The 21,281-nt window shown below is 33.2% G+C and overlaps 1 protein-coding gene across 1 annotated transcript in view; it reads right to left on the reverse strand.

Annotated features, from left to right (window-relative positions):
* Window positions 1-13,879: 13,879 nt before the first annotated feature.
* LOC142322436 (KICSTOR subunit 2-like) overlaps window positions 13,880-21,281 on the reverse strand; it is a 68,011-nt gene continuing 60,609 nt past the window's right edge. The window contains exon 10 of the mRNA XM_075361527.1: window positions 13,880-14,166. Within this exon, the coding sequence (XP_075217642.1) occupies window positions 14,099-14,166 (68 nt within the window). The 3' untranslated portion in view covers window positions 13,880-14,098. The remainder of the gene's footprint in view (window positions 14,167-21,281) is intronic.

Raw genomic sequence — 21,281 nt, forward strand, 5'->3', positions numbered from 1 at the left:
AACAAAGCTGACAATATAAAAATACTAAAAGAAGCAAACTCCAAATTTAAAATTAAAGAAAAGAAAACAACAATGAGGGTTTGTTCAGAAGAATTCAAAAAAGCAAGATCTGACAGAATGAAGTATTGGGAAGCCATCAAGAAGAAAAATAAAAAGAAAAGATGAACCAGAGTTGACTAAAGTGGTCCACTGTGACTTCAAAAAAAAAAACAACATTTTAATAATTAGCCATAACCCTGCTTCACTTTCCTTTGTAAACATTTAATTGTTAAAGTGGGATTTACAACTGAACAATGGGCCACTGTATTTTATAATCTAGCAGAGTCCATATGATATTTCAGAGCTGAATTTGAAAGCCGCCATTTTGTTTCTATAAATCCTAGAAGAATATTTCTAAAACCTCTGTTAAAAGGTCTGTAAATTTTCAATAGTATCGGTGGGGGAGGAGTGAGTAATACTAAATCAAAAACCTCTTTATAGAGCACACTGCATATATAATGAAATATTTAAGAGCGACTGAAACATTTTCAAATTCCTCTTAGATTTTTTAAATTTGGTTAAGTTAATTGATTCAAAGCGAATAGTATTAAGTAATTTTGATTACTGGACTATCATGGATAATATATCTTTTTTAATGTAATATTTTTGTTTTTATCAAAGCTCAAAAAGGAAAATTAAGTCACACAGATTATAAAACATAAATTAATTGAAGTATTTATTCTTGTATACGTAATTGTATATACATACCTTTTTTATGCAAAAAAATGTTCCAAACAAAAGTTGTTTTAAATTTTCGTTTCACACCGTGGAATATAAGGAATGTTAAAATGAGAAAAAATATTAAATAAGATTTAATTTAAGGGGATATTAAATATTATGTCTCATTATTTGTTCAGAATACCAGTAATCGTTCAGATATCGTCCAGATCTTACCATTCAAACTTTTTTTTATATTGTATCTATCTGTCACAATTGTCACTTGATCGTTACCAAACAAAATTATGTGTATATTTTCATTTTCTATGGACTCTCCACTTCATTAATTTCTGAATCCATAGTTTTAAATTTCTGCTCAAATATCTGTATTTATACTTATTTTATTTCTCTTTATTTACTGATGATGATTGCATAACAATTGAAATACACATTAGTGCAGTTTCAAATTAAAAAGAAATTTTTTGTTCAATTTTAACTTTCAGATTTAGGTTTTAGCCTTTTTTTTATTAAAGCATAAAAAACCTTTAAATATATTTGTAAATGTGCATCCCATAAGCAATCAGGTGAAGCGGATTACCTCACACTTTGATAAAATTTTTCTTGTCTAATCTATTTAGTATATTCTGTGGGTTAATATTCTTTGGCTTAATATCTGTTTTGGAAGAACTTTCTGCTACTGTTTATTCTGAATGTTTAAAACATTAATCAATTTTTTTTCCAATTTATGAAACACTGCTGTACTTGAAAATTGTAAGGAGTAATGTAAGGACCTATGTCTCTTCTCTTACCGAGAAGAGACATCTTATAATGGTACCACACTTCCTATTCAAACTCTTAATTTTATTCTTAAGATTCCCCTCATCAAATGAAGATGTACAACCTAAAAACTTTATTAATATCCCCTTAAAACCCCCGCAGCTAGTTTTACTGGTAAAAATTGATCAGTATCCTCAAAATCAGAGGAGGAAGCAATTTTCAATTACAGAGAAGGCAGATGAGTCAATTCCTGAATGAAAATCCTTCACATCTTAAGGCAATAAGGTATTACCTCTACAATCAGTCTTACCCTAAGCAGTAAACTGCTGCTAGGGTAACCTTTTATTACTGTAACTTCATACCAGGCTCAGACAGGAATGGTTTTTTTTTAGGATAACTAACTGTTCTATACTTTGAAAATTTTTATGCTTTTTATTAAAATTAAATCATGTAACTACTGATTGGAAACACTAAGTTAATTGTTCAGTGCTATACATTTTAAGTACCATATTATATGATAGATGTGATAAAGAAAGATGTTCATTGTAACTAGATTTTTTTTCAGGAATGAAGATTCTATTTAAATAGTTTCTTTACTGGTTTAAAAGTTGGTTAACGAAAAATGTTCACCAAAAAAGATTTCTCACATACAGTTTCTGAAAAAGTTTTGATTGTAAATAATAAACCAAAAACTGAACTGGTGAAATTTTTATGTAAACTATTTTAAACTTATTCCGTACTTCTTGGTGTAGAAGATGTCAGAGCCTTCCATCTTGTTCTATATCTTGCCAAAAATTATGTTTTGTTTATTATTTGATTTTTTTTTTATTAGTTAAAAGTGTAAGACATATGATTAATGAGTCTTCAGTATCTTATTGTAGCACCTATGTGTCTAGGTACATAGTTGTGGAGTTTCTTCAGTAAAGTTTAGATCATAAACTCATTGCTTAATGTGTTACACAGTGTGAAGTTAACACTAATTCTGGTTGAAACTCCCTAAACTGAGGATAAAATTTTATTATAAATATAATATTAATAACAGCTTACCAATGTGTTATTTGATTTCCTCAAACATTTTCGGCTATTCTGCGATCTTCAGAAGGAATTTATAATAATTTAGAATTGAAATATATAAAAAATATAGAATTCACATGATAAAATTAGAAACATTACAATTGATCATCATCAGATAAAAATGTTGTAAATGTCAGTAAATTAAAATAATTACATCCATTTTGTAATAGTGTCACATTGTTATCATAACAATTGGGTTATCAATTACGGAAAACAATTGTGACGTTCTTATAGAATGGACTTGAAGATGGCAGAATAGCCAAAAACATTTTGAGGAAATCAAATAATATATTGGTGAGTTGTTTTTAATATTATATTTATAATAATTATATTTTACCAACATTGCCATGTTTGAAAAACTTAAGATAAAATTTTTATAAAATAACAGGTTCATATTTTTATATGTACTAAAAATCTGACTATCCATTTCTGAAATATTAATTTACAAACTCAACCTCATAATATTTAACTGATTAGTAATTACACTGGCAAATAGATGATCAGTTCTGTAAATAAATATATATATATATTCCTTTTAATGGGAATAGTTTATAGCATAAAATATTATATAATACTATATTACTGGTTGATGAAAACAATTCAATTAATAACATTTATTGTACTTTGATAAAAGGAAATGAAAAGTGGCCTAAAGAATGTGTTACATTATACAACTTGAGTCCCTTACTGTTTATAAATAATTATAATAATTTAAAAAAAAAGTAATAATTTTATTAAATTACTTATGATATTGCATTATAATTTTAGTAATTATAAGATTATTTATAATCAATTAATGTATAATATAATAACTAAAATTTTATTAAAGATGCTTGCAATTTTTAATCTTAAACATAATAATATGTAAATGTACTCTAACTGTACTCCTCTTAATGTGTGATCTTTGATGAGTGTTATATATTTATTGTTATTTAATTAAATAAATATACAATTATTATTATTATATATTATATTTATATAATTAAACTCTTCTAAACTTTACTTGACAATATATCTGGGAGATTGGACAATATATATTTATGTAAATTAAAAAACATAAACATAACTAAAATTAATTGTTAAATAAAAATATATTATTAATTTTAATATTATCAAAAAATATAAAATTTATATTTTTTAATAATATTATTAATTATTAAAAGAAATAAAAAAAAATTAATGTTATATATTTGTCATTCATTGTTGGTGCCTGTTATTATTATTAATTAATTATTCCGTGTATGTGTTAAAAAAAAACAATTAAAAACATAATATATATATTTATCTTTTATGCTAAAAAAAAGATGCGCGAATGAATTTAACACACACACATATATATATATAAAATATTATATATATCATAGAATTTAACTTGATGTAGTATTTTTTCTGAAAAATAAAACAAAATAAAATGTTATGCAATATGTTATTTTGAATTTTTTTCTTTTTTATTATTGCTAACCATTTTTTTTTTTAATGCTTTTATTGCATCAACAATTACAGTCATTAGCGACTAAAGGAACACTATCATGTAGTGGTACATAAAGCAACAAAACTAAACAATAAAGAAACAGGAACAATTAAAGTATAAACATAGACTAGTAATAACAAATACAAACTAAAATACATAAATCAAACAAAAACCACTAAATTGCATTCTTCATTCCACTGTAGGAGAGGAACCATAACAGATATTTTATACCTTCTTTCTGGTTTAGTAGAAATTTCATACCTGAACCCAGGTCTAAGTTTTGTTGGATGGTTTCAAAGATTGGGCAATCAAACAGCAGATGGTAAATGGACCATTTGACCTTGCAAGCGTCACAGATCTTCTAAGGAGAGCCAAATAGATAAGCGTGGGTAAGCCTGGTGTGTCCAATCCTTAACCGAGTTAAGATGACTTTGTCTCTTAACTCCTGGATATAATGTAATATCATGGAAGGACTCAGCAGCCAGAACCTATTCCACTGAGCCCGCAATTTTACATGGACTGATCTCATGAAGTTTCTCTCACATATCAATTGGATGCCATTTATTACAGCTCTCTTGGCAGCTTCATTGGCCCCTCATTTGGCCAGGAACCCACACCAGTAGCACAATCTTAATTATCCTTGAAAGGATATCATCATCGTAGATGATGGATTCAGAACGTCTGCAGCTCAAGCTCTCAAGTACACTCCTAGAGTTGGTAATTACTAGGAAGCTGTCATTGCTACGAGTTTTGATAACTTTCAAGGCGGAGTAAGTTGCATAGGCCTTGCAAAAGAACACAGAAGAACAGGCATTAAGCTTATATAATATCTATGTGTCAGGGAGTACAATAGAACAGCCACATCCATCAGCCGAGACAGAGCCATCTGTGTAGATGAGAGAGTACCCATATTATTGTTTTCCCAGTTATATAGTATATTCCATATATGGGAAAGTGTATGTTAACTGGATAAAATTTTGCACGTCAGGAATTTTGCAGGTCTTGATGTTTCATGACCCCCTTCTAATGAAAAAAACACAGTTTAACATAACAACAATTCTGGAAGGATTTAAATACATGTGTATATACAGAGTGATTCAAAGAAACGGGAAATTTTGAAAGTTGTGTTGGTAGCACGATTGATACCACTTGAAAAGTGGCGCCAGCCTCTTTAACCTAACCTGCCATTTAGTTTTCATGGATCCTTGGAGTGGTGCCCAACGTTCATTTGCTATCAAAGCGTTTTACAAAAACAATGACAGTGTGGAGGGAGCGCGTAGAGTCATTTTAATCTGGGCACGACCGTGTTCCATCAGCACATGCAATTAAAACATGGATATCTAATTTTGAGGAAACTGGTTCGGCAATGAAAAAGAAACCTCCAGGCCGTGAGCGAACCGTCCGTACACCACAGAATGTTCAATCTTTACAAGATGCTGTCACACGAAATCCACATCGGTCAATCTGTCGTCTATCAGCATCTTTACAATTGCATAGTTCAAGTGTTCGAAGACTGTTAGTGAAGGACTTGCAATTCCATCCATACAAGTTGCAGATCGTCCAGGAACTGAAACCGAACGATGCAGTTGTGCGAGCACAATTCTGTAATGTAATGCTTCAGAAGATAAATGATAACGAAGAGTTTGTTCACGAACTGTGGATCTCAGACGAAGCGCATTTCCACCTCAGTGTATTTGTTAACAAGCAAAATTTCAGATACTGGGCACAAGAAAATCCTACGCAGCTACACCAGCGTCCGTTGCACAGCCAGAAAGTGACCGTGTGGTGTGCTATGTCACCTTACCGTGTTATAGGCCCTTATTTTTTTGAGGATGACAACGGTCTTGCGATTACAGTGACGTAGGCTCGTTACGTAGCCATGCTTGAAACCTTTGTTGTGGAGCAACAAAAGAGATTTCCATCGATTCTTAACACAGCCTGGTTTCAACAAGACGGAGAAACGTCACATACTGCACGAATATCGATGGCAGCTGTACGCCGATTGTTTGGACAACGTTTCATTTCACGAAATGGTGACATTTGATGGCCTCCCAGATCGCCTGATCTCTCAGCTTGCGATTACTTTTTGTGGGGTCACCTTAAAAGCAAAGTGTTCCACAGTAGACCTGCTACAACGGAAGAACTGAAGGCAAATTCCAGTTGAGATGTTACGTCAAACCATGAACAATTTAACCAAGAGACTTCGTGAGTGTTTACGTAGAAGAGGAGGTCACCTACAAGATGTCATTTTAAAAAATAAACTAAAATGTATGTATCCTAAAATGGCAACATTTGTACAATTACAATGAAATAAAATTCATTTTCTAAAAAAAAATTTTCATTAATGTTATTTAATTTTTTTAATTTCCCGTTTCTTTGAATCACTCTGTATATGTTGGTCTGTTTTTTATTTGATACTTCAGATTGGATAGATTAATTTAGATGAAGTTTCTCACACAATGATTTTTGTGTATGCGGCACTGATACAATTTTTGACTGATGCAATTTTACACTCAACAATTGGTCAAGGGGTCAGGGAGATATAGTAGACCCCTTTGTTCCAATTTCTCAAAATTTTACTTAACGAGTAGGTCAATTTTTTCATGTAATGTAAGCTTAGATACTTCCTGATGGCATTCAGTCTTATTCAAGTGCCCATAAAGGGACAGGAGCAAATATCACTTCTTTTCTTTTTTATTTTCTGGACTCAATGTTGCATTCTTCTATTAATTAGATGATTCATTACATTAATTTGTCACTTTGGTTATGTATTGAAGTGATTTCAACAGCAGTGGGGAATAATAAGCATAATTTTTATATTTTTTTATCAGTTTTTGTTTTACTTTATATTTCAGACTGTTGGATTAGTTGAGTTTTATATAATTTTATTGATGATTTCTGAATATGGGTTTTTAATTTCATTTAATTTTGGTTACAATTGATCACAGGGGTGAGATGTTGTTATGATGTATCCCTTTCTCAAAATTCTACTCAAAGAGCAGAATAATTCTTTACTTACATTAATGTTCTACTTAATTTCCCTCTAATTTTATCAATATGTATTTATTTTCTACTTCCCATTTTGCAGTAAGTAAAGGGCTTTGTCAATGAGGGAAAAGCCCTTGGTAAACAGAGTTGCTGTCCCTTTTTTTTTGGATTTGCTTGACTGACATTTTGAATCAGTCCTGTGACTGGTTTGAAGCTATTCTTCATTCCATTGTGGTTTGCTTTATAACAGGTTGACATTTTTGCAAAAGAAATAAACATTTTACCACTGACGTATCATCTGTGATTCTTTTCATTCTATGCAAATGCAAATACCAGTTTTTAATATGATAGTTAACAAAAGAAGGTGGCTGCTGCTTGATCTAGAAACTTATCGTAGAGAAATGAATTTCATTAAAGATACAGATGAATTCACTGATTTTACTGGAAAGACATATTTTTAGGTATATTTTCCTTAAAGACATATTAAATTTGAGAATCTCTTTCATAATTTTTAAGTAAATCAAGAGGACTTTCAGTAAATTGAATTGCAGGATAAAATTTTTTTTGTTGCAATCAACACTTGTTTTGCTGGTATGAGGATAGTATTGTTGGTGTTTAAAGACTCAAGTAATGATCTGAGTACATAGCCTAATTGAAGTTAAATATAGTAAGAGTTTTTGTGTGAACCTTCAGTCTTAGAAGAAGGTGTGGGGATCGCACACTTCCATAAATCTGTTAATTTGGTAGTTGAGGATAGTAAATCATGGTAGGTAGTCATAGCTAGAAGAGGCCATACAATAGGTTGTGTAAATACATTGATGGAAATGTCTGCTGAGGTGTTTGCATTGGTGGCATCCTGACACATGGCAAACTGATGAATGTGTTGTGTTATCAAGTTTAGAGGGTCCAAAAGACGACCTCTGGTAAAGTCTATCAGGGCTAGGAATGGAGGATGTGGTGTAGCAACCAGGATTGTCACAAGGCAATCTGGGATCTTTCCCAGATGTTCTGGCAATCTGGGGGATATCTTCCCCCATGGGAGTCAGGATGGCAAAAATAAAAAAATCAACAAAAATTTAACAAATATACCAAAACTTAAGAACAATAGAGAAGGATCAGGAAAAGTATACACAAAAATTGCTCATTGCCGTATGTAAAGCAATAAGGTAAAAAATATTTTAAAAAATCACAACTTAACATTAGGCTGAATCTAGGGATTCTACTTCTATTTTGGAAATTCTAACAACAAAACTAAATCTATCGAAAGAGCTGGCATTTATTAACTGAAATTTATGATAACATTTGCATTTCAGGATCAGTTGCATTTTTAATCTCCTAAGTAATCAATGACTTAACCCTGAAATGCATACCATTGGACATCTACAAAAAAACGTTCTCCTTCATTATTATTGTTGACAATGTATTAAAATGCTTTGTTTTCTCCTTTGCATATCTGTAAAAGTGTACATTTATGTTCCGTTTACATACTTCTATGCTAGAGTGCACTGGATTAATATTCAATTATGAGATTGCAACAGGTGCTGTGATTGTTGTGGATTTCATTATTTTTTTATTTGCGGTTGTGCTAATTCGTGGAAAATTAGTTTCTTCCTTTTTCAATGTGTATGTGCCACCTATAAATGACCCAAACAAAGACAAACTTTATAAATTAATACCAGTAATTACTTACCTAAATGAAAAATTTTTATCTCTGCCTATGAACAAGCACCTTTTAATTGATGAGCAGATGTGTCATATCAAGATTCGTCATCATTATCTTTCATCTAAAAATCTACATAAAAGATAAGCCTCATAAGTGGGGCTATAACATTTTTGTACTGTGTGGATATAAAGGTTATGGCCGTAAATTTGAAATATACAGTGGGCAACAAAATGAGCCCAGACTCAAAAGTGATGAGAAACCAGATCTTGGGGCCAGCAGGAATATTATTGTGAGATTGTCTCGTGATGTACCATGGCACAAAGTTGATAAAATGTTTTTTGATTGCTATTACACTTCTTTAAATGTAGTGATATATTTAAAATCTCTTAGAATACTATCTGTTGGTACTATAATGAGGAACAGAATTCCTAACTGTAGAATTCTTACAGATGAGAACTAAAGAAATAAACTGCGTGGTTTTTCATAAGAGTATTCCTGCAGTGTAGAATGAAATAAATGTTAGTTCTGTTTTATTTAAAAACAATAGCCTTGTTCTATGCTTGTCTGCATTTGTTGTTGAGCTTCCAAAAAAACAAGTGAGCCATGTTATGATAGAAAAGTAAAACATCATGTAGACAATTGTATTCCAGCTGAAGTTGTCGAATATAATAAACATATGGGCTATGTTGATGCACTAGATAGTAAATACTGGGAGATTTCACATTAGTGTAAAATCAAGAAAATGGTACTTTAGGCAATTTTACTAACTGGTTGACTTGGTATTTGTAAATGAATGGATATGATATTGTAAAGTCAAAGACGATGGTATAGAAAAACAGACAATAACTCAGAAAAAATCTCGACTTCAGCTAGCACACATATTATGTCAGATTGGTAAAAAAAAAGGCGTGGATGACCAAGTTTGGAAAGCAATTTGATAGAACAAACCAGGAAAAAATATAAAGGGTCTTCTTTACCACAGAAAGATTGTCAGAAGTGATGGAATACTGGCCAGCGTATAACGTATAACGAATAACCTATAAATTTCATATTTGTAAAGAATATACGTTTATATCATGTGAGAAATGTTCAGTAAATCTATGTCTAGATAAAGAAAAAATTGTTTAAATTATTTCATAAGGATTAGTAGTATATGTTTTTATTATATAAATAACTGTAAATTTAATTTAGTGATTTATTAGTAACATAAGTCATGCGGTAGATAGTTGCAGAATTAGAGGTTTAGAAATAATGTTTGTTGTATATGTAAAAATAAACTTTTAAACTAAATACCATTTTTACAAGTACTTTTTAAACTTATGAACTCATAAATCAAGTATTCTTTAATAATTGTAGGCTGAGTAAAATTTATAGGTGGTATACTGAGATACCAGTTACATAAAAGACAATATCAATGGATGTTGGATGTAGTATTAAAGGTAAGTGATTTACATTTGAAACTATTCTTTTTTATAATAACACTGTGTAATTAAACAATAAAAATTTTTTTGTTATTTTCTAAATGTGACAAATCCAGAAAAGTATAATTGAAGTTTTAAAAAACAGAGTGATTTTAAATCAGTAGTAAAGTGAAATGCCAACCCTTTGTTGGAAATCTCGTAAATATCATGTATTTTAATCACACATAATATCAGATTCCACAAAATTTTTATGAAAATTAGCAAGAATGTTCATGTTCCTCAAGGAATCCTTTGTAAAGAGGATTTGGTGATTATCCTAAGGTAATGCAGAAAAATATAATAATTTCTAAACTGGGAGAACTTTAGCACAATGTTGTGCAAATTAATCAAAACATTATACTGTAGAGAGAAATCGTAATTAAGGTGGTCAAACTGGTCTTTGGAAAGTCAACTTTGTTACTTTGTAAACAGCTGTGCTCGTAGTTGTTTTTTTACTGATTATAATGTAGTGAGAAATCATGTATGTAATGTTTTGTTAAGTTAATTAATCTTTCACCAAAAGAATTAGCTAAATTAATAAATCTCCATAAAAATTCTATGTTTCAACATCAAGTTGCAACAAAATGTGGGGGAGTTTAAATCTTTTGATTTCATTATCCATGTTAAAATGAGACCCACTCTGTTATGAAAAAAGAGAGGGGCAGAAATAGGACTGCTAAAAGGGATGATGTATTATTGTCTACTTAGGTTACACAAAGTTGATTTTCAAAAATCAAGTGATGATCTTCAAAGATAAATAATTTGCTTCAGTGTTGAAATTCAACTGTGTGACAAAGATTATTTGAACAATATTTGAAAGCATTTTGTTCATTGAAATTACACTCTAAATAGAAAATACAAAGAAAAAACTACAATAGACCAAAAGATATGTAAATTGAACTTTTAAAGATCACTCGAAAGTGATTTTCTCCAATGAAACATTTCTTTGAGGAAGGGAAATTTCCACAATTTGTTTGAAGGACAGATGGAGGAGTCTGTTTCTCCCAAATACAATGTTCAATTGGTGAAAAGAGTATTTTAGAGGTGTTTTATTATTAAGAGATCTGATTGTCCTATTCTTTCTACTGTAGGAATAATAAATACAGAGAAATATCCAGTTATTTTTAAAAACTGCGTTCTGTCTCCGGTGAAAAACAAAAATTGATTTGGTGTTCCAGCAAGACTCCTTACCTCCTGTTACTCTTCAAAAGTAGGGAAGAAAAAAGTTAATGAATGACAATTATATCCCCATTTGTTAGACCACACAGAAAACTTATTCAATATAAGCCCTCTTGAGAATTTATGGATTATATCCAACAGGGAAATGAGACATGATTTAGAATCAAGACTGCTGACAAACTGGAAAATGAATAATAGCACAATCTGTATATGGTTTCAGAGTGAAAGATTTATTGAACAATGTGTAAAACTAATTCAGTTTATGCCAGAAAAAGAGAGAAAAAGATGATAAAAAAGTTGGACTTTTTTTTAGAACAAAATTTTTGTGTTACTCATGAAAGTAAAATATAAAAATTTGTTAAATTTTAAAAGTGTTTCTATTAATTTGCACAACACTAAAATGTGATCTGAGTGTTGGAAAACTGTGTTGCTTTTCAATTTAGTTGTATAAACCCCATTACAATTTGCAACACTTTTTCTCAGCTATGAAACAAATTAAAGAAACATAATAAAAATTACACGTTTATTAAGCAGAAAATGAGCAGTTTTTTAAGCAGTAAAAAAAAAAATTCTCACCAAGATTTTAAAGCTGTTTAACATTCCTAGGGATGGTTTTAAGGGAAATTCCTTAAGTTTTTGGTTTTATAAATAAGACAAGTGCATTGTGGGACAGAATTAAAACATCACTAACAGTGAATCTTAGGCTAAAACAGTCATTCGATTCAGCGTCACATAAAATTTTTGTATCTAAATTTTTAAATGATGTGTTTTGAAAAAAATTGGTTAAAAATGGCTTACAAGTTACTTATATAATACAAAACAGTGTTTAAAAATGATGATGCTCTGATGAGTTAACTGTGAAGTGAAGCTGAAAGACAGATGTTTGTGAAGAATGGCAGGCACAGTGGGAAACATCTGACATTGGAGGCTGGATCAGAAGGATAATTCCCCAAGTCAGCATATGAATAAACAGGGGGTATGGAGATGTGGGCTTCCTGGACATGTGGGCACAACTGTTAACTGGACATGGTGAGTTTGGGGCTTACCTCCATCATTTTGGTAGGTGAATAATCACAGACTGCTGATACTGTAACGAAATTAACTCATAGAGCACTCGATATACAAATGTAATAGATGGGAAGAGATTAGGCACTCATTTGGGATAAGTCAATTGCATCTGGAAAACATGCTGCAATACATGTAAAAGGAAAATATGAATGGGATAACATAGCCTCTAAGGTAAACAGAATAATACAATCAAGAAGAGGTATGCTAGGGAGTGGGATGGGAACCAATACTGGAGATAAGGAAGTACAAGGGCAGCCCTGTTCATGAGAGGGCGGTTCGCTTAGGTAGGCTGCTCTCGATGATTGACCGGGGACCCCTTGAGTTCAGGGAAAATTGAAGAGACTGGAGACCCAGCTAGATCCCCTTCTTGGAGAGGAACTGGTTTGAGGTGTGGCACAAAGAAAAGACTGAGTCCTGGCTTACTGGGTGAGTGACCCCCACAGGGCACAACATTGCCAGATCCTGTGGAATCCCAGGAGGTTAGAGACCAGGCAACCACTGAAGATGCGCAAATGTGTAACTGCTGGACCATCCTCAATGGTCTTAGGAAGAAAAAAAAAGGGAAATGGAATACTAGCATGCTAGCCGATTACTGTTGGACGTTAATTTGGAATGTACCTGAAGCTATTTATCAAATCATTTTAACACAGGTATGGCCATGCAAAATTATAAATTTTATAGATTTTAACTATATTTTCCCTTAATTTTTTTTAAGCATAATTTATTTAAAACTAAGGGTGATAGAAAATTTGTATTTACAGATATGTAATGTATGAAAAAATCAATTCAAGAAATGGTATCACACTTAGAGAAACATTAAATTTTTTTTTTCTATCAGTGTAATTTTGGATAAAACTAACGTACACATATTACTCATCTGTGATCAGATAAGTACTAATTTTAAATAAATAAAAAAAATATAGGTATTTCTTAAAAATGATATCTTTAAAATCTATTAAAATAACCACTAGACATTTTTTATAAGTACTTCATTATTTAGTATTTATTTTTACTGTTTGCTTTTAATTTAACTGTTAGAATTCATCACAAAAATTTAAAAAAAAATCAGAGAAAAAATTTATCCGCTAACACAAACAACAAAATAAAACAGATAAATAGAATATGTAATTTTGTTGCTAAAAAAGGTTAAGTACATTATACTTATGGGCATTTGTGGGAGATGCATAAAATATTCTTGGGAAATTAGCCAAAAATACACATTTCTGATATGCAAAGCAGAAGAAACACAACAGAGTGGACAAAACAGCATGTAAAAAGAAAAGCATCATACAATAAATATTAAGTTACTTGAATATAAAATAAATGTTATTATATTAAATATTATACATTTAATAATTATATTTAAATATTATACATTAAATATTATTTTTTTCAATAGAACACGTACAAAGAAATGCCCTATAAAATAAATATTAAGTTACTTGAATATAAATATTATTTTTCTTAACTTCATTTAACAATTTTGGACAATCTTCGTCGACAGTTGTTTAAAGATTCATTTTAATATTATTAAGTATCTGCTTTTAGATTTAAATTGGTCAACTTCATGGCCAAAGGAATAATCAATTACCTTTTTTTTATCCTTCATGACCAAACTCACAACATGAACTCTCATCAGAGTTAGAGAGCTCATCCTATGAGTTACATACATTCTCTATGTGTGTTTCTGTATATTAGTTTTTTGCTAACTCCTTAATGGCCTCAAGGTGCAAAATAATTATAATTTGGGCTCTCCTCCATAACAATATTTGAGAAGATCATACTTTTCTCTATAAAAAACAAAATCATATTAATAAAATTAGCAATAATGAAAATATAAAATGAAATTACGTAATATATTTATTATCAATATGAAAATGACTTATATTCAACTTTATTCAACATATTTATCCTTGACGCAGCTGGCAAAAGAAACTTGAACGCTAGCTGCGAGTTCACATCACGATAACTTTTCTTTTTCCTGTTTAGCCTCCGGTAATTACCATTCAGATAATACTTCAGAGTATGTATATAAATGAAGTGTAGTCTTCTACAGTCTCAGTTCGACCATTCCTGAGATGTGTGGTTAATTGAAACCCAACCACCAAAGAACACCGGTATCCATGATCTAGTATTCAAATCCGTGTAAAAAAAACTGACCTTACTAGGACTTGGATGCTGGAACTCTCAACTTCCAAAGCTGAATTGGGAAGACGCGTTCACCAGTAGACCAAGCCGGTGGGTTTTCATATCATGATAACAGGATGGTTATTAAAAAAGGCTAATTAAAAATACAATCATTCATCTTATCTATATAAATCAAAATGTAAATGTTTGTTTGTTCAAAATCTTAATTCTCCGAAAGTTCTTCACTGATTGCTTTGAAATTTTGACATAATGTTGCATTCGAATATGCGCGTGTTTTTATGTACCTACTATTTATATGCCTAAGCTGTCATACCTGTGACAGGTAAAAACATTTTTTTTTTTTAAAACAGCACTATCTATTGGACGTAAAAGCAACACACGCTATTTTAAATACTTTACGATTCCATTTCAATATTTCCCATAAGTATGTCCACTATAGACTAAAAAAAACTACTGGACCGATTTATGCTAGGGGAAAAAGGAAGAAGGTGAAAAATCAAAAAGGGTAAAGAAAATGGAAAAAGTAAATGAAAAAAAAGAAAATGGGAAAGGGAGGAAAGAGGAATGGTAATGGTGGGGAAGAGAAAGGGGAAAAAGGAGAAAGAGGAAAAGGGAAATAAGGAAAAGAGACATGGGGGAAAAAGGGAAAGGGAGAGGAAAATCGGGAACATGAAGGGAAATTTAGAGAGAATGGGGAAATGCAACGTGGTAAAAATTAAAATGGGGAAATATGAAGGGGAAACGTGAAAGGGAAGGGTCTGGAATGGGGGGATGAAAGGGAAAGGTAAAGAGGGCGGTGAAGAGAGGAATGGGAAGAGAAGGGGAACAAATAAAAGTGGGAAAGGGAAAAAAGGAAAAGTGGAAAGGGTAAAAAGGTAAGGTTAAATTTTATGAACTTCCGTAATGTTCATTTTGTTAATGTTTTATCAGACTTTCAATTGTGTTCATTTAATCTATATATACGATATACTCAAATCTAGCAATAGCGAAGCATTGCTGGGTCTGCTAGTTTAAAATATATATTGTGCTTCATCCATTAATCTATTTTTTTTTATTAGGATGTTAAAATGACTTTGTTAGAAAATATACTAGAATAATAAGAAAATTGACGTTTACAAATTGTTAATTTTGAAAACAATGTGATATAGGTATGTTACTGCTGAACGAGTGTTGTAGGTGTTTTTAAATTTAAAATCATTTATGTATTTATTAGGTAGATTTCATAAGAAAGCGACCTATTGTAATGGGCACAATGATTCGACTTCCGGAAGATTTCGACATATCTTCGCGTTTCACATTCTCTAGACTCCCAAACCACCGACAATTCAAAAGTTTTATCTATATATATGTATTTATACTTCACTTTCTTGTAGACACGATAACTCCCGTAATTTTACGCCAATCACTTTCAAATTGATACATAAAATATAACGACCAAAAATTTCGGTCGAGTTCGTTAATGGACAAAATCGGACCATAAGGGTGGAAATGGGTGGTTTTCGAAAAAACAAAATATCGCTATAACCTTTTTTTTTCTCTCAGCTCCCCTGGGCCGGACCGACTTGGTATTACGCTACCCAGGGAAGTGTCTTAAACTCAAATAGGCCTCCCAACCTACCGGCTATATACCGGCATGGCAGGTCGGCCTACCGGTTAGCTCTTTTTGAGAGTTCTTTATTATTATTATTATTATTGCCCTGTTGGACACCACGCCATACCTAGTGTGTCGTGACGTGGTGCCGGGTCTTTTCGGTATTCAGTGTGCTGTTACCCATGGAGTCCTTGGTGGCTCATCAGTGCTAACACACCGCAGCATGTTGGACCTCACCAGCAAGGCTGTCCACCCAGTCCTATTCTAGCCAACACCTTGTCTTCTCTCATCGGAGTATTTCTGTAGTACGACTTGTCTAACAAAACTAGCAATATTATTCCAGTTTAACTCTCTTCTTAGCATGTATTCAATTGTTGTCTCTGGAGTTATACCTGTGAGTGCCTTACTATGTCTAAGTGTGTCCCACCTATTGCACTCAAAAAAGGTATGCTCAGCATCATCTATCTCGTTGCAGTAGTTGCAAATTGGCTCTTCTCTCTTGCCTATTTTGTGCAGGTAGTTATTGAAGGAACCATGTCCTGTAAAAAACTGCGATAGGTGATGATCAACCTCACCAAATCTTCTCGACAATCATGGTTTGATGTTGGGGATGAGGGTTCTCGTCCATCGACCCACACCTTCCTGCGACCATCTTTCCTGCCAGATATTATAAACAGCATCCCTGACCTCTTGTTCTGGCTTAGTCTCTCCCTTATAACTTTCTTATTAAGTAAAATATCGATTTCGTTTAAAGTTCCTACTGTTATTTGGATAAGGGCCTAAAACTTATCTTATTGATATACTTTTTGAAATAATTTTTGATATTACCAATCCTTACGTCAAGGGATGACCAAAAAAAAGTCAGAAAAAACAAAATACTGGTATAACTTTCTAAAGTAAAATATCGAATTCGTTTGAAGTTCATACCATTCTTTGGATGAGAGCCAAAGGGTGGAAAAATGGGGTTTCAAGTATAAAAAAATCATAACTCTCTTAATAGGCACAGGATTGAATCTGTTTAAAGTTGTCGTTAGTCCTGTAAATATTACCTAAAAATTTTGTCAACAATTTTTTATATAACCAACCCATACGGCAAGGGATGACCGAAATATTATTGGAATTGTAAGAAGACGAGGCTTCCCATTTGCTAAACACGATAAACTTGTTTACACATGAAACCATTGTCGTATTGAGTGAATTTAAACTGCCGTGACTTAGTACTGTGTATATTTTAATTTTTTAAGTGACAATATTTTATTGCCATTTGCCAAGAAGAATGTGAGTTTCCTGTGTGATATTTTGCTTAATGTGAAACGCCGAGAACACGTTGAAGATCAACCTCGTTCAGAGAGACCTTCAACTTCAAAATCTGACGAAAACGTTGAGCGTGTGAGGGTTCTTGTGAGATCAGACCGTCGATTAACAATAAAGATGATGAGCGAGCAGTTAAATTTAAACCCTTTCACCGTACATAAAATTTTGACAGACGATTTGGACATGCGAAAGGTTTGTGCGAAATCGGTGCCGAAAAACCTCACAACGGAACAGAAGAACAATCGAAGAAACGTGTGCGTTGATCTTCTTGAGAGGATCGACAATAACCAAGAATTCTTCAATCGTGTGATAACAGGTGATGAATCCTGGATATTTGAGTACAATCCTGAAACAAAGCGGCAAAGCGAAGAGTGGCACTCTCCGTCATCTCCTCGACCGAAAAAGTGTCGAATGAGCAAATCAAAGATCAAAATCGTACCGATTTGCTTTTTTGGCAGTACTAGTATAGTACATAAAGAATTTGTTCCTCCAGGACAAACTGTCACCAAGTGTTTTACAAAGTGTCCTTGAAAGGGTCAGGGAAAGAGTGATTCGCTTGAGACCAGACATTGCAGACAAATGGATGCTTCATCATGAAAATTCCCCGTGTCATACGGCCATTACCATCAGGGAATTTTTGACCTCAAAACGCATTCCTACGGTTCCTCAACCCCCCTATTCACCTGATTTGAGTCCTTGTGACTTTCTCCTTTTCCCGAAATTGAAACATGTCTTAAAAAGACGTCATTTTGTAACTCTGGAGAACATTCAAAAAGACTGTGACCGACCAGTTGAAGCCTTCCAGTGCTGTACCGAGAGCGGGAACAACGACTCCGCCGGTCTATAGCTGCCCAAGGGAACTACTTTGAAGGGGATAATATTGTTGTTTGAAGAAAATAAAAACTTTGCTAAGTAAAAAGTCAGTCTCATTACATTTCTCACACATCTCGTATGGCTTTTAAACCAAGATTTTACCGTAAGTAATCCATTGGGAGCACTCATATACTTCATCCCAGGTCTCACCCGAAAAAACCAAAGCTGTGCCATCAGCGAAAGATATGATACCATTAGGAAGGCTCAGTTTTAAAAGATCGTTGACGTACATTAGATAAAGTATTGGCGAAGGAACAGTACTTTGAAGTAGTTCGAAATTTGTGGATTTTCTGTTTTCACTGACATTATTTAAAGTCGGAATTTGAGTTCTACCCTTAAGGTAGTTTTTAAACAGTTCTTTTACTGGTCCTCGTATACCACAGTTATTCAGTTTATGTATTAAAATTTTGTGAGGAATAGTGTCAAATGCCTTAGCTAAATCTACAAATACTGCTGTAGTCTTATTGTTTTTATTGAAGTTTTTAATTATTCTACGAAGTGTAAAACCGCATCTTTTATTGATTTTCCAAATTGAAAGCCTTACTGATTTTAGGTAGATTTCGCAAAAAAGCTACCTATTGTAATGGGTACCTTGATTCGACTTCGGAAAATTTCGACATATCTTCGCGTTTCAAATCCCCAAGACTCCAAAACCATCGTCAGTTCAAAAGTTTATATATACATTTATATATATATTTTACTTTCTTGTGAACACGAGAACTGCCGTAATTTTACGCCAGTTACTTTCAAATTGATACATAAAACACAACGACCCAAAATCTCGGTCCAGTCGTTAATGGGCAAAATCAGACCATCGAAGTAGGAATGGGAGGGGGGGGCCGTATTTTTAGTGTCAGAAAAGTTTTAGAGCAAATTGTGCTGGAATCTCAAAGACAGTTACAGAGAGGTAGTATAGTGAAGAATGCACGCCTAAAGTTATTGAAAGTCACAAGAAGCTACATTCAAACTCAAGAATGGACACATGGTATTTTATGAATGATAAAGACCTCCTATGGGCTTGGGATGATGAGTGTGCCCAGATTTCCAACGAAAACCTCTGGGTTGGTCTAGTGGTGAACTCATCATCGCAATCAGCTGATTTCGAAGTCGAGATTTCTAAAGTTCAAATCCTAGTAAAGACAGTAAATCCATACTTTTATATGGATTTTATTTTTAAAAAAGTTTTTAAAGTTAAGGTGAACATTTAACATTTTCATTTTTACTTTACCGGCTAGATAGTACTATAGCTCTAAAAGGGAAAGTACAATAATCAGTCCAATTTGGGAAAATGTGGTTGTTAACTGGATCTTGACGTTTTGACACATAAAACCCGTATGGAAACCGTATGTACGAGGGTAAGTCAATTATTATTCACAATTTAGTTATATTTTTGTGTATGTTGGTAGTACTGTCGTGCTGCGTAGATGACGCATGCGTGGTTTAATTGTTATGTCTGTGTAGATTTGATGTTGCTAGGTTAGTTCTATTATCGCTATCCTGCCGTTAACCGTGGCTGCTCCGCTTTCCGTTTTTTGTGATCGGAAGATGTATCAGGGGCCGAAATTCATCGAAGACTTTCGGTACAGTACGGGAACAGTGTGTTGCCGCAACGGAGTGTCTACAAACGGATTGAAAAATTAAAAAAACGGTCGCACAAGTGTTACGCACGACGAAGGAGCAGGACGACCGTTTACCGCCACAAATGAGGAAAACATTGAGCGTGCACGTAACATGGTTTTCTTAGACGGACGAGTAACTATCGATGAAGTGGCACATCATCTGCAAATTGGTCACGGTTCTGCCTACGAAATCGTCCACAACAGACTTGGGTTTCATAAAGTCTGTGCAAGATGGGTCCCAAAACAAATCGCACAGTCGCATAAACAAACGGGCTTGGACATCTGCCAAAATCATTTGGATCGCTATGGTAACGAACGGGACATCTTAGACAGAATCATTATCGTGACGAAACATGGATCCATCATTAGGAGCCGGAGAGTAAACGACAGAGTATGGAATGGAAACATCCAAATTCGCCCTACAAAAAAAAAAGTTTAAGACCCAACCGTCCGCAGGAAAACTGACGCTTACGGTTTTTTGGGACTCACAAAGCCGATTACTGGAACATATGAGGAAAGGGGCACGACAATAAACAGTGCGCGTTACAGTGAGATGCTTACTACCAAGCTGAAGCCTGCAATTCGAAGCAAACGCCGAGGACTGCTGTCGAAATTTGTTGTGTTGCAAGATAATGCCCGTCCACATACTGCTGAAACGCTCCAGAAACTCAACTTTGAAGTACCAGCTCCGTATAGTCCTGATCTTGCCCCTTCTGACTACCACTTGTTTGGTCCACTCAAAGAGGCATTAAGGGGCCGTCGATTTACCTCGGACGAAACAGTAAAGAAGCGGTACATTCCTGGCTCGCAGCTCAACCGAAGACTTTCTTTTATGAGGGCATCAAGAAGCTTGTGCAACGATGGACCAAGTGCGTTGAAATGCAAGGGGACTATGTTGAAAAATGATGTACATGTAAGTTTCTTATTTGTATTGCAATCAAATTTATAACTTCATTGCCGATAATAATTGACTTACCCTCATACATATGTGTTCAGTGTTGGCCTCTAAAATCAACTTACATCTTCAGAACTACTGGGCCAATTTTCAACAAACTTGGTCATATTACTTTTATATATGGGACATTGATGCCATTAAACAACTTAATAGGTCACAGAGGTGAGGCTGTAGAGCAAGGTCACCCTCAGTCTTGAGATTTCACCTAATTAAGGTCATATTTTTCTTAGGCACATTTGTTAACAATTAAAAGAAAAACAATATTTGCAAAATCGCACCCCCACCCCTAAAAAAATAATGTTGTAGTTGTCTGCTATGTTATGGCATCTCAGGTGAGCAAATAAAATGAATACTATTTAAAGAGTAAAAAAGTATCTTGATCGCCCAGTCGAATCAGTACCTGAT

Source organism: Lycorma delicatula, chromosome 1 (assembly GCF_047948215.1).
Source record: "Lycorma delicatula isolate Av1 chromosome 1, ASM4794821v1, whole genome shotgun sequence".
Classification (NCBI taxonomy): domain Eukaryota; kingdom Metazoa; phylum Arthropoda; class Insecta; order Hemiptera; family Fulgoridae; genus Lycorma; species Lycorma delicatula.